The sequence below is a fragment of the Tamandua tetradactyla genome, chromosome 1, assembly GCF_023851605.1.
Source record: "Tamandua tetradactyla isolate mTamTet1 chromosome 1, mTamTet1.pri, whole genome shotgun sequence".
NCBI classification, from domain to species: Eukaryota; Metazoa; Chordata; class Mammalia; order Pilosa; family Myrmecophagidae; genus Tamandua; species Tamandua tetradactyla.
This window is the reverse complement of record NC_135327.1, coordinates 146,322,086-146,337,415: the sequence shown is the minus strand read 5'-3', so window position 1 is coordinate 146,337,415 and position 15,330 is coordinate 146,322,086. Positions and strand designations below refer to the sequence as shown.

Sequence of the window (15,330 nt, the reverse complement as noted above, 5' to 3'; positions counted from 1 at the left end):
TTGTGTTATATTCAGATAACAGTGTTTATAGCTGGAGGATCAGGGACCCTGTTTCCATTACCCTCTTATTGCTGCCAGTTAGGGTTTTCCTCTTTAGATGGGGGAGATGCTCTTGCTTCTTACCTAGCTTCAGAGATACTCAGAATGGTGTTGATGCTGCAAGAAAAAATGCTCTAGGACTGAGAAGAATCCTGGGCTTCAGAGCTCCTCAATTCCAAATTCGATTTAATTTCTGACCATTTAGGATAAATCCATGTTTCTTATAAAAGGTACTTCTTTGTGCTCCCTAGGAGATATGCTGCTTTTAAAGACCTGTGATTTTTAGGCTTCTAATTGGCAAGGGGGTGAGAAAAAAGCATGAATGAGTCTTTTAGCACCTAGAAAAAGTTGACAGATTCACATATTAGTAGTAATAAAAATAAACCTTCCATGGATTGACTGTACTTATTTAACACAGTGATATTTGTGCAGGTTGCCTGTGATTTGCTTCGGAAAATAATACGCATCTTACATCTCAGTAAAAGACTCCAAGGACAACTGCAAGGGGGAAGTAGAGAGATAACTAAAGCTGCCCAGAGTGTCAGTGAACTTGGTAAGTCCTTTTTTGATTCAAAAACAAAACACAACTCTACTGAGTTTTAAAGATATTGTCACTTGATTTGTTGACTTTATTAATCACTATTAACAAATATTATTGACCAAAATTATTTAAATAATTGGCTGCATATAGCATTGTCACACATTTTAGAATTGATGACTAACATTAGTTGATTTCTTGGAAATGCTGTTTGTTTTTTAAATTATCATATAGTAAAAATGACCTTTCTTTGGTATACAGTTCTGTATATTTTAACACATGTGCATAGATTGATGGAACCGCCACTGTGATCATGATACAGAACAGTTCCATTAACCTCAAAATTCCTTCTTGCTGTCTCTTTATAGTCATGTGTTCCCCTTGCCCTAATCCTGGCAACCACTAAACTGTTCTCCATCACAATAGTTTTTTTTTTTAAGAAAGTCATATAAGTGGAATCATATATGGAATCTTTTGAGACTGGGTTATTTTACTCAACATGTAATACCTTTGAGAGTCATCCAAGCTATTGTGTATACCAGTAATTGCTTATTTTATATTGTTGAGTAGTATTCCACTATATGGATGAATACCGCCGTTTGTTTATCCGTTTAGTGATTGGAGAACATTTGGGTTGTTTCCAACTTTTGGTTATTATGAATAGAGAAACTGTAAACACTTGTGTACAGATCTGTGAGTGAACATAGGTTTCTTTCTCTAGGGGAAATATCCAGAGTTAACACTGTTTTCTAGGTAGTAGGTCCCATATTGATGTTATGTGTAGAAGATTTTTTTAATTCATTTTTTCATTCTTTCATTGTTATCTCGCATTTTGAGCAGGCCTTTGGCATTCAAGGGTTTGACATTCATGGTTTTGACTATTAACCAGCTGCAAGGTCCATGGTAAAACTGTTTGTAATTTTTCAGGCAGAATTTTGAGTATGAATAGAATTACCCCAAACCTTTGTGTTTTTCTTTTTTTCATTTCTGAAGAGAATATATTTAGTGGTGTTGGTTCATTTGTGGGTTCAGAATTTCTTTGATTATATCCATCTCAAATAGCAAGAGTCTGCTTACTCTGTAATCAGGCAGCATGCTTTGAATGTAGGTATGCCAAAAGACTTTCAGAAATGTGCACGTGACTTGTTCTTTCTAGGTTTTCCTATCTCTGGTATTTCAATTACATAGTCATGCTGTAATGCTTATTCCATATTCTTGACTGACAAAGGAAATGTAGTATCCTTCGCTGTTCCTGCTTAAATAGCATTCTAGTTGTATAATGCTCGTATATAAATCTTTATTAGGCAGCACATGCTTGGGAATATAATTAGCCTGTGATTATATTGTGCAGATTGCAGGATTAAATTGCATCACATTGATTTATGACTTTCTTCATGAAGAGTCTTAGGACTAGATGAAAATTCAGATGAGTCATACTACAAAGTGGTAATATTTTTGAGCATTAGTAACATGATGTATTTACTATTATGCCCAATTAAATAGAAATATAAATTTTAATCAGAAAATTGGTAAATTCAGGTTAGATCAGGGGGATCTGGTTGTATAATTCAAATGTTTGGCACACACACTTTGATTGTCCAGTGCCTAATAATATGCTTGTTATACCTAGAGTTTTTTTTTTTAAATATTTTTATTGATGAAACAACATACAGACATACAAACATTCTTAACAGACAAACATTCCGTACATGGTGTACAATCACTGGCTCACAATGTTGTGTATTCATCACCATGATCAGTTTTTTTTTGAACATTTGCATAACTCCAGCAGAAGAAATAAAAAAAAAAAGAAAAAACTCATATATGCTTATACCCCTCACCCTTCCCTCTCGACCTCTAGTATTTCCATCTACCCAATTTATTTTACCTTTCCCCCTATTATTTGTTTATTTTTTTATCCATATTTTTTACTCATATGTCCATACCCAAGCTAAAAGGAGCATCAGACAGAGGGTTTTCACAATCATACAATCACATTGTAAAAGCAATGTCATTATACAATCATCTTCAAGAAACAAGGCTACTGGGACACAGCTCTACCGTTTCAGGTACTTCCCTCCAGTTACTCCAGTACACCATAAACTAAAAAGGGAATATCTGTATAATATGTAAGAATAACCTCCAGGATAACCTCTTGACTCCATTTGAAATCTCACAGCCACTGACACTTTAATTTGTCTCATTTCTCTTTTCCCCCCTTTAAAAATGTCAAGAAGGTACTCTTAATCCCTTGTTACCAGGTCCCATCTCATCCCAGAATTTCTGTCCCACGTTGCCAGGGAGGTTTACACCCCTGGGAATCATGTCCTACATAGAGGGGGAGGGCAGTGGGTTCACTTGCCATGTGACTGAGAGAGAGAGAGAGGTCACATCTGAGAAAGAAAAGAGGTTCTCTGGGGGTAACTCTTTTGGCCTAATTTTAAGTAGGCTTAGCCTATCCTTTGCAAGAATAAGTTTCATAGGGGTGACCCCCAAGATTGAGGGATCGGGCTATTGATTTGGTTGTCTCCACTGCTTGCTAGAATATCAGAAAATTCTCCAAATGTGGAAGTTGAATATTTCCCCCTTTCTCTCCATTCCCCCAAGAGGACTTTGCAAATACTTCTTTATGCACTGTCCAGATCACTCTGGGATTTATTGGGGCATCACACTAACCTAGACAAACCAACAAAATCTCATGCTCTGTTCAAGATTCTATTGTATTTATGGTGTTAGCTAACCTGACCATACAAGCGAAATTAGGAAATATACTACCCAAAATATGAATTTCGCACAAACTAAACATCTTTCCCTTTGGTCTCACACAGTAGTTGAAATTTTAAAACATGGATCATGTCTTCCTTTACCCAGTCTTCTGTTATACCTTAGTCCTATCCAGATCAGTTTTATTCATGTCTCTATTCGATATATGATCACTTTTTTCAACTTTTTAAACAGTTTTTATATGGGGTACTACCGACTTTAATAGCTTCAGAGCCCTGAGTCTTAGGTGTCACATAAAATACCTGAAATTTCTGGGAAAGACTATGTGATATACAAACAGCTCAATATCTCAGAATTTAAAATTAGGTTACACCTGAATATATGTGACTGCTGTAAGAGCTTACAATCTAAGCTTTGTAAATTTAGATTACGGCCTTTATAATAAGCCGTAACCTGATAACACATGCTCTTGACTTTGGTTCATTGAATTTTTATATTATGGTTAGTCCGTATGATTGAGACATGATAATATTTGACATTTAGTTCCTGACATTTCATTCAACATGCAGCTGTTAAGGTTGATTCATCTAGTTGCATGCCTCAGAATTTCATTCTTGTGGCTGCTCAGTAGTCCATTGAATGTATGCACCATAGTTCCTCCTTCCATTCCTCAGTTGTTATACCCTTAGGCCACCTTTGTTCATTGTGGATCATGAACACTCCCGCCAGAAACACCAGTGTACAAAATGTCCATTCGTGTCCCCATACTCAGTTCTTCCAGGTATACATTGAGCAATGGGATTTCATATACCTGAAGTTCTGAATAAAGGTCTGGGAACCCTCAATTTGGTTCTGAATAAAGGTTATGGGAATCCTTGATTTGGTTACTGTGAATATCTTTATTCTTAAGTTTTCATTTCTTATGCTTCATGTGTGGTCTGTCCCCATTTTGTTTATATAGTTTTTCTGCAATCAGGATGCAATAAAATCGATTTGGTTTCTGCTTCCAATTAAAATTATATTTCAGTGCTAAGTACAGTTATATTCTTATATTCTTAGACATGAATTGGAGTTTGAACAGTCTTTCAGTTTCTTGAATTTGAGAATGATTTTCTACTCAATTCCACTTGATAAAATAACTGAACTTCTTAGTGCTTTGATACATCAGATTTATAGATTAGTGTTATAGAATTTGTATCTTTTTACATTACTGTGTAATGCTTCCTTAACAGAAGCGTAATGTGTCTATTGTATTTGTCCAAGTCTACTTTTATGTTTTCAAATTTTTTTAATTCAAAGGAAAAAAATATATCCTATATATATTTATAAAAGTAATATGTATCTATTTAAAATATATTTATATAAAAAATATATCCTATATATTTTTTTACAAATACATATTTATAAAAATATCCTGTATATTGGATCTCTTGTTAACTTTATTTCTAGGTAGTTTTTATTCTTTTATTAATGTCTCATCTATTTTTACTTATTCTACTAGTAGGATTGAAGGAGGGAAATATTTCTGTAAAAAGAACCAGACCAGACCATGCTTTTTATGTTCATTCTTTATCCTGTTTGTGGAAGTCATGATTTATATTCATGTAATTTATTTATCAAACACTTAGGTTTCAATCTGCATAAACTCTGTAGCTTGTTGGCAATCTGGAATAAAGTTAATAAAAAAGATGCAGTTTCTGTGCTTGAGAAGCTTAAGGTCTGCCAAGTGTGATAGATGTGTCAGAAGCTAACTTTTACTCATGCCGTAAAAATATACCATGATGAAGGTAGAGATGGAAGTACTAGCATTCGCTGAGTATTCACTGTGTCAGGCACCATGCTGAATGATTTCTGTTTTCTATCCATTTTCTCAGGCCTGGCAACTACCAGGTGGAGATAAAATATTTAGGTGTAAGAAAACATAATCACTTACCCATCCCTTCTCTTGTCTAACTCCTTAACCGAAGAACAGGTATGGTGGAGACAAATGTGATGTGAGATGTAGGCTTTATTAAGGGTAAATCTGGATATGGAAATTGGCTTGAATCTAAGTTGAAATGGGACTAACAATGCCTTTCCACATAGGAAAATTTTTTTGCTTATGGTCCTGAAGATAGGAAGTTAGAAGAGCTCTGACTTTTACTCATTCATATCTCAAGAAGTATTCATGATCAGCAGCCTAGAACTCTTCAGACACTTCCATGTTTAAACCTCTACCAGTTATGAAGCATGGACCCGTGATTTCTGGCTCTTATTAAAAAGTTTCAGTCAGAAAATTCATTATTCCTTTCATGGGATAGAGCATGTCAGGTGTAGAAGCCAAAGGTTTAAAGCAAGACCTACAGAATTTGTTGCAAGCAGCTGGCCTCAGGATGGTGGCAGTAAACTGTGGAGATTGTTATGTAGAGCAGTCTGGGAGGAAGAAAATATTTACCCTAAATGGTTATGTTAAGTATGAAGAACACTGAAAGATAAGAACTTTGCTCCTTCAGGAAATGCATGCATGCCTATTGACATCTTGTTGTATATAACCAGGATCTGGTTAAGAATAAAATTGTCTGAAGTCTGTCTGAAGTAAACTCAAGCTTCAGACCCCCTGAGCCTGTCTGTATCTTTCTTTCTTTCTTTTTTTTTTTTTCGATCAAGCTGCAAAAATTTATTGAAAAGGCTAGGTATATATATACTCTAGGAGAGGGGGTGGCTAGTAGGAATAGGTGACGATCTCTAATTGGGTGAATAAGGACAAAGGGATGATTTGGGATTGGTGACTGCTGTTGCTAGGGCAGAGGGCAGATGTAGGTTAGTACTTTTGGCGCGAACTTTAGGCATGAACTACAATTACTTCCGTGAAGAAGACTGATTATAGTTTAGGCTGTTCTTTGTTTCAGCCCTGGCGGCCATGTTGCATGTTTCCGGCATCGCTGAGGGTGGATTTTATACATGCTACCTTAATTGTCCCCAACAGTCAGGGACGTGGTAAGAGAATGACAGAAACTTTTTCCTTATTCATGGAGAGTACAATAAGCCAAAATGGAAGGCTGAGGAGAAAGGAGATTGGTTTTCCCCATGGGTATGATTATTATTTACAGTTTTATGCTTATTTTATATATAAGGAAACCAATATTCATTTGATTTAACCAATATTTTTTTTAATGCCTGCTTTGTGCCAGGTATTATTCTAAACTGTGCAGAACAAAACAGAAAACCTCCTTGTTCTTTATACTCTCCTTAAAGTCTGTGACAGCATTAATTATTTCATAACAGCGATTACTATCATTGGTTAGATCTGTCCATTTCTTTTCAGGATAAAAATCACATTTTCATATCCCTTTCTAAGAATACCTTGAGTACAGAAGTAAGTCTAAGAGAGTGTATATTAAATCTTGTGAAAATTAGAAAATGACTTCTAATTGAAGAATGACAGCCTGATATTAACAACCAAGCTAAGAGTAATATATTAATATATATTATATATAAAATATGCTATATTACTTATAGTGAATGTATTTCCTATTGTGTTGTGGTTAACTGTTGTTAATGACAATATTCTGTAGCAAAGCTTTGTTGGACAATTATTTCAAGATTCAATTTTTTTTAAAAAGGAAACTGAACAGTAAATTGTAATCAAGCAATTGGTTGTGGTACAAAGTATTTCTTTCCTCCATTGGTTTTTATTGCTTATGGTCTATTTTCTGAGTTTTCCAATTTTGTGGCTACCCTGCAATATACCAACACCAAGTATCATAAGAAAATATTGTTAAAATAAGAGCATAGTTATCATTGAAAGGTTTTATGAAATATTTATTATGTAAGGAAGGGATAGCATAAGCTTTGTTCATCCTCTCATTTTCTTGCTGTAGCTGTGATGTTTTCCCTATCTGGTAAAACAATATTTATAGGCAAACATATCTGATATTTATGCACAGGTGAGAGAAAGTAAATATGATTCATATTATCTTTGCTATATAATAGATACCCAATAATTATTGGACTAGGGATGTTTTTTGAAATGTCTATAATATAAGTGTTGCATATAGTAAAAATTTTCCAAAGTTTAAATATTTCAGGTTTACTAAAATTATTTATTCTACAAATGTTGTAAATATGGAATGGATCTGCTTCCAGTATTAAGCTAGGTTTGTCTTTGTTATAAATCTGAGGTGCATTCAATACATACATTTAAAAAATTCATTTAATACATTCATTGATTTTCATGACAATTTTGACATAGGGAATTCAAATATGCATTTTTAACCTACAATTTAATCACATTACTTATAAGCGTTTTCAGTAAGTATATTTTATCTAGTTGGTATATAATTTGCTTATATATAAATATAAGTATTTATATAAATTTATAATTTAAAAAATAAATATAAAATTTATAAATTTTTAATAAAAATTTTTGTATTTATAAGTACTTATATATATAAATATAAGTATTTTTGTCTGAGTTAAGCTGCAACCAGATGGAAATTATTTTGTAATCATATCCAAATGGTCAGAATAATGGGTTTATACTTTGGTATCTGTTTTCATATGATAGAGATGAACGTACGAAAAATACTCATAAAACTCTTCTTTTTGAATTAGCTGAAGTTAATATTACTGAATTTTATATTTATTAGTTGATACCCATATACAATCTGTGATCCTATTTTATTGGTTCTGTCTTTCATCATACAGTGTAAAAAAGCAGGATAATATCCACAACAACAAACAGCCCAATTTTCTAAACTTCAGCATATTGATTTTCATACATTTCAAAATTGTAGTAATATTTCTAGGTATATAATTTGTTACCTATATTTGGTTGATGGTGCATATAGAAGCTCTGTATTCTACCTTACTATTTGTCACCCCCTGCTGGTATATTTCTTACATTGAGAGCAATTTATTTAGCTTAAGGTTCTTCAAACTAGCAATGTTTCATATTTTTCCTGTTTTTCAAAAATATGAAAAAAATCATATTTTTCAAAAAACTTTAAGGGGTTTCATTTCCAGTTGAACTCACAAACCAGTTGTTCTCAGCCTCTCTTCCACTGCAGTACATATAACTAGTAATGTTATTTTTTTTAATTAATGTATCATAACTGTATACAAACATAGTACCTCGGAAATGCAGGTCTTTTGTTTTATTGACTGTCCTTTAAAATGGTGCCAGCTTTCTTTGTTAATTGTAGCTGTGGGGTCTCTAGGTATAATATTGTACAGGAAGTTTAAGTGGCCTTTTCTCCTTTAGATTTGTCAGTATACTCCATTGCTTTTTATCTAAAAAGACAAGAGCAGTATGAAATAGTTTTCCTCATCCACTGAATTGGTAAATTGAAATTGGCTGTCAGCTAAGTTAAAAGAGTTCAGTGGAATTTATAATTATCGCTATGCTTTTAGAACTACATAGGGCAGTCAGGTATGTTTTTCTTCTGAGAAACATGTTGGTTGAAGTTCTGTTCATTTGGTTTAATTTCTTTGTTAAGAACTTGAAATCCATTTTGGTGAATCAGAAATGTATTCTGCCATATTCAAAAGGAAAATAATGGTGATGATAAATTTTTTAAAATCATAGCTAGGAATATATTCGTTGTTTGTGGTGCTGATCTATACTGTTTGTATATTAATATTAATTATACTAAAACTAAAAATTCCATTTTGGGGGGGGGAAACCTGAAGTCATTATTTCAGGCAAACCATTATCTCTTAAAATCCATTCAGTTTCCAACATATACCTCAAAATGGCCAAGTTTTAGTTATCTAGGGATATATTTTATGCCTGATTTATCCTGTGGCATTTGTCAAGAAGGCATAATGTTCAGAATTAGATGGTACATAAGAGCCCCTCAAAAGAATTTTATGGAATGAACAGGATTAGTGACAACTGTTTTGTTTCAAATGTCCATGTCTATATTATATGGTCTTGATCTTGGGTGATTCAGTTGTTTATTTGTCGAGGTTGTCCACAGCTGCTTCTGGAGAAAAATACTGAATGTGTCAGCAACTATTCATGAAGACCTCCTTCATATGTTCCAGGAAGAGCTGGATAAATGGATAAAGTTTTTATTTTTCAAAACAGGATGCTAATTCTTATATCTTTGTTTGGTTTCCAGTGCCTCTAGATTTACATTCAATGAGTGTTGTACACATAATTGAATGACTTCCCTTTTACCCATTCTTCTTTTGTGGTAGAGTCCCATTTTTGCTGAGTGGTCATCTTCCCAGTAGCCTTGGGCTCAGGGAAGAAGCCACTTCCTTTCTTAGAGCTTAAATTATTATTAACCATGGTAGTTTCATTACTTTGCGGTAATGGTCCAGATATGGACATATGACCCCATCTAGGCTAAGGTGATTTGAGGGCATGTGGGATGGTAGCTTTACAGAAAGGTTTTCTTTGCAAGTAATTGCGGATGTAAAGGAGGAACATGGGGAGGATATGCTGTGCATATCTAAACTTAAAGCGTGCATGTATATTAATTGCCCACTTGTGGCAAATGAACAGACTCCAGATCTCCTTATCATTCTATTCTGTTCTCTCTTTTTTGGGGGCGTTCATGCACAGTTTTTACTTTTGAACATATATAAATAGTAATACTATATATTGATATGGTCTTTAAAACTTATAAAGTATCTTTATACATAAAATGTTGCCGATTATCTCTTCTTTTGTCTTTTCTCTCATCATTTCTACCACATCACCTCTCCTTCTTTCTTTCCTATTTTCCTTTTCTTCTTTCTAATCTCTCCCACCCTTTCCTTCCTCTTCTTTTTAGTATATTTCTATTGTACTTTTAAAAATGTGTGGATAACATTAACTTATTGGTATTTTATCTACGACTCCATTGCTGAATCCGAGGTCATAAAGATTTACTCCTATGTTTTCATCTACAACTTCTATGGTTTTAGCTCTTTTATTTGGGTCCTTAATACATTTTGAGTTAATGTTTTTATATGTTGTGAAATAGATGTCCATTTTCATTCATTTTCTTGTAGAAATTAATTTTTTTCCAGCACCGTTTATTATAGACACTATTCTTTTCTTTTGAATGGACTTGCTACCTTTGTTAGATATCATTTAGCCACATTGTTTGGCTCTTTTATTTCTGAACTCTGAGTTCTATTCCATTGTTCTTGTATGTCTTGTGTTATTTCAGTACCACATTGTTTTCATTATTGTAGCTTTGAAATAAATTTTGAAATTAGGAAGTATGAACCCTTCAACTATGTTCTTCTTTTTTTTAAGATTGTTTTGCCTCTTCAAGGCCCCTTGATATTTCATGTGAATTTGAGGAGTGACTTCTGCAGAAACGGTGCTGGAATTTTGGATCGCTTGGGTAGTATGGACATCTTAATAACATTGTGTCTTCTAGTCTGTGAACATGGGATGTCTTGCCATTTATTTGGATCTTATTTGATTTCTTTCACTATGGTTTGTAGTTATTTTAGTGTAAACGTCTTTCACCTCTTTGGTTGTATATATTCTTAGATACCTTATTCTTTTAAATGTTATTCTGTTGTAAATACAATTTTTTTCTTAGTTTCTATGTCAGCTAATTAATGAAACAACTGATTTTTATATATTGATCATATATCTTGCAACTTGTTGAATTTGTGTATTAGCTCTATTAGCTTTTTTTTTTTTTTTTGGTACTTTGAGAATTTCTGTATCAGAATCATGTCATCTGAGAATAGAGATAAATTCTTTTTTTCCAATTCTTTTTTTCCAATCTGAATGTCTTTTATTTCTTTTTCTTACCTGTTTACTCTGGCTTGAACTTCAGTATAATGTTAAATAGCAGTGGTAAAAGCTGGTATCCTTGTTTTGTTCTTATGTATTAAGAAGAAAACCTTTAGTCTCTGAGTATTGAGTATGGTACACTATGCCATGTTGAGGAAATTACTTTATATTCCTAGATTACTTAGTATTTTTGTTGTGATAAATCGTTAGATTTTGTTATAAGCTTTTTCTCCATCAGTTTGAATGATCATTTGGCTTTTCTTTCCTTTTATTAATGTGGCGCATTACACTGATTGATTTTCTTATGTTGTACCATCTTTATATTCCTGGGATAAATCTTTCTTGGTCATGATGTATAATTTTTTACTATGCTGCTGGATTTGGTTTGCTAGTATTTGGTTAAGGATTTGTACATCTGTATTCATAAGGAATAATGGTCTGTTGGTTTTCTTTTCTATTATTGTATTTGATGATCAGGGTAATGGTGGCCTCAGATAATGAGTTAGGAAGTATATCCTATTCTATTTTCTTGAAAGAGTTTGAGAAAGATTGGTGTTAATTATTCTTTTGAATGTTTGGTAAAATTCAGTGATGATCTCTGGTCCTGGGCTTTTCTTTTCGAGAGATTTCATTTTTATTGTACTTTAAGTATATGTCCTTACTTCCCAAAAGGGGCTGGACATATGTTGGATTTGAAGGAGGAAGGAGGAACTTTGACACCAGATTTAGATTGGGAGTAGGGTAAGTATTCCTTATTTGGGAAAGATCAAGAAACAGAATACATTCTTTTTTTGTTTTTTGTTGACATGGGTAAGCACTGGGAAGTGAACCTGGGTCTCTGGCACAGCAGGCAACAACTCTACCACTGAGCCACTGTTGACAGCCCAGAATAAATTCATTTTTAAAAACCAACTTTATTCAAGTATAATTTACATATAATCATATATACCCATTTGAAATGTACACTATGATGGGATCTGGAAAATGTACACATCTCTGTAACCAACACTGTAGTTAAGATATAGAATGTTTCCATCACCCCAAAAGGTTGTATTGTGAGCCTTTTGAATCCATTTTCCCACCCTCCAATTCAAGCTTTTGGTTATTATGTATATGTTTTGTCCTCTTAAATTTAATATAAATACAATCGTATAGTTATATATTCGTTTGATGAGTAGTATTCCAGTGCATGGATATACATATACTACAGTGGATTTATCCACATAACTGTTGATGGGTATTCTAGTTCTTTCTTTTTTTTTTGACTATTTTGAATAAAGGTCCTGTGAATGATTGTTTTCAACACTGTTAGGTAACTACTTAGAAGTGGAATTCCTGTATCATCTGTTAAATCTGTTTAACTTTTTAAGACTTGTCAAAATATTTTTCGATATGGTTATACCATTTCATATGCCCACCCTTATTGAAAGATTTAGGAGGCCAAAGGGTGAGAAAAAAGGACAGTAGACCCAGAAATTTAAAGCAGGCAGGTTTATTTCTGCGTTCCCGGGCTGAGCTGATCAACCCGCGATGGAGGGAGGTGAATCAGCGCCTGGGTGATGACGTGGGCGGTTTTTAAGCAAGGGGGTCAGGTGATGTCCGGAAGGGGCGGTTCTCCAGAAGTCAGGTGGTTGGAAGTCAGGTGTCCAGAAGGGGCGGTTCCAGAAGCCATGTGGGGAGGGGCGACAGAGCCTCCACAGTTCCATGCCCTTCCCGGTTCTCCCAACCTAGCACTTACGTATTTGCTAATGCTTGGCACTATCAATTTTATTCATTTTAGCCTGTGCCACGGCATCTCATGGTTTTAATTTGCATTTTTCTTATTACTGATGTTGTTGAGCCTGATTTTTTGTACTTATTTGCCACTTCATTTCTCTAACCTTGTGAAGCATCTGCCTAGATCTTTTAATTTTTATTTTATTTATTTTTTATTATGGCAAGTATAGGTTTACAGAAAAATCATGCGTGAAATACAGAGTTCCCATATACCACCTTATTATTAACATGCTCCATTAGTGTAGTTACGTTTGTTACAATTCAAGAAAGACTATCTTATACTATTAACTATGTTCCGTCTTGTACGGTAGGGTTTGCTGTTTGTGTTATGTAGCCGTATGTTTTTATAAAATTTTAATTCTAATATCTATACAGCCTAAAATTTATCTTAATCAAATTAAAATATATGATGCACAATGTTGTGCTACCATCACTACCACCCTATTACCAAAACATTCCATCATCCCAAACAAAAATTCTTTACCACTCAAGCATTAACTGCCCATTCCTTACCCCCATGCTGCCCATGGTAACTTGTATTCTAATTTCTGACTCTATGTTTTACGTGGTCTAATTATTTCATATAAGTGGACTCATACAGTATTTTTCCTTTTGTATCTGGCTTATTTCACTCAACATGATTATCTTCAAGGTTCATCCATGTTGCAGCGTGCATCAAGACTTCATTCCTTTTATGGCTGGAAATTATATTATAGTGTATATATACACACCACATTTTGTTTATCCATTCATCGGTTGATGGACACTTGAGTTGCTTCTGTCTTTTGACAGTTGAGAATAATGCCACTGTGAACATCAGTGTGCAGATATCAGTTTGACTCACTGCTTTGAATCCCATTTAGAAGTGGGATTACTGGGTCATATGGTAATTTTATGCTTAAGTTTCTGAAGAACTGCCAAACTATCTTCCATAGTGGCTACACCATTTTACACTTCTACCAGTAATATGCAAGCATAATTTCTCTGCATCTTTGTCAATGTTGTTATTTTCTGTTTTTTGAATAGCAGCCATTCAAGTGGGTGTGAAATGGTATCTTGCGATTTTGGTTTGCATTTTCCTAATGGCTGTTGATGTTGAACATCTTTTCATGAGGTTTTTCTTGGCCATTTGTGTATTTTCATTGGAGAAATGACTTACACAAACCTTTGCCCATTTTTAAATTGGGTTGTTTGTTGTTCTGTTGCATTGTAGGATTTCTTTGTATATTCTGGATAATAAACCCTTATTGATACGTGGCTTCCAGATATTTTCTCCTGTTGAGTGGGTTGTCTTTTCACCTTCATGATAAAGTCATTGATGCAGAAAAGATCTTAATTTTGAGTCTCTTTATCTATTTTTTTCTTTTGTTGTATATGCTTTTGGTGTAAGGTATAAGAAACCATTGTCTAACACAAGGTCTTGGAGAGGATTTCCTGTTTTTTCTTCTAGGAGTTTTATATTTTGGTTCTTATATTTAGACCTTTGATCCATTTTGAGTTAATTTTTTGTATATTGCGTGAGGTAGGGACCCACCATCATTCCTTTACATATAGACGTCTAGTTTCCACAGTGACATTTTTTGAATAGCCTATTCTTCCTTTATTGAGTAGATTTGGCACTTTTGTAAAAAATGAATTTGTCATTTATGTGTGAGGATTTATTTCTGAACTGTTAATTTGATTCCATTGGTTTATATGTCTGTCTTTGGGCCAGTAGTGTGCTGTTTTGATTACTGCAACTTTGTAAGTTTTAAGATTGGGAAGTGTGAGTTTTCCAACATCATTCTTATTTTCAAGATGGCTTTAGGTACTCAGGGCCCCTTGCTCTTCCATATAAATTTGATGATTTCTACAACAACGCAGTTGGAATTTTTATTGAGATTGTCATGAATCTGTATATGTTTTTTGTTGAAATTGACGTCTTAAAAGCTGCTCTTGGAATCCATGAACACAGGGTGTCCTTGTAATTATTTAGGTCTTCTTTTAGTAATGTTTCGTCTTTGGTTAAGTTTATTACTAGATATTTGTTTCTTTTACTTGCTATTGTAAATGGAATTTTTAAAATTCCTTCTTCTGATTGTTCATTACTATTGGGTAGGAAAAGGACTGATGGTAAAAAAAAAACCTATCTTTTACAGTCTTTGCAAATTTTCTCTGTATTGACTGGTGCTCTCCTTCAGAGTTTGGCTCTTGTACCAAGAATTTTAGCTCAAGGTGATTATGAAATTCATTATCCATTTTTTTCTGAGCTTGAGTCTTGTCCTGGGCTTGTGCTTTGTTTATGGACTTAGGAATTCCCCTCTTTACAGGAAATTGAATACCCCCTCTACTCTCTATGACATGAACTTTCTCCCCTTCCTGGATGCTCTGTTGTTTAACGTTAAGCTAGTAACCCTTTGCTCAATGTAAAGCTTATAATCCTTCTCCCAAGGCCACTTGGAATTAGTTTTTTCTTTCACTGCTTTAGTTTTCTGAAAGGTGCTTTGGTCTGAAGGGTAAGTTTTTGGAGGATGAGCCTGAGATA

General features: G+C 33.9%; 1 protein-coding gene across 1 annotated transcript in view; it reads left to right on the top strand.

Moving 5' to 3' along the window:
- The window catches only part of COG5 (component of oligomeric golgi complex 5), a 429,771-nt gene that overhangs the window by 61,468 nt on the left and 352,973 nt on the right, over positions 1-15,330 (top strand). Inside the window, exon 6 of the mRNA XM_077164569.1 lies at positions 472-592. Within this exon, the coding sequence (XP_077020684.1) occupies positions 472-592 (121 nt within the window). The remainder of the gene's footprint in view (positions 1-471; positions 593-15,330) is intronic.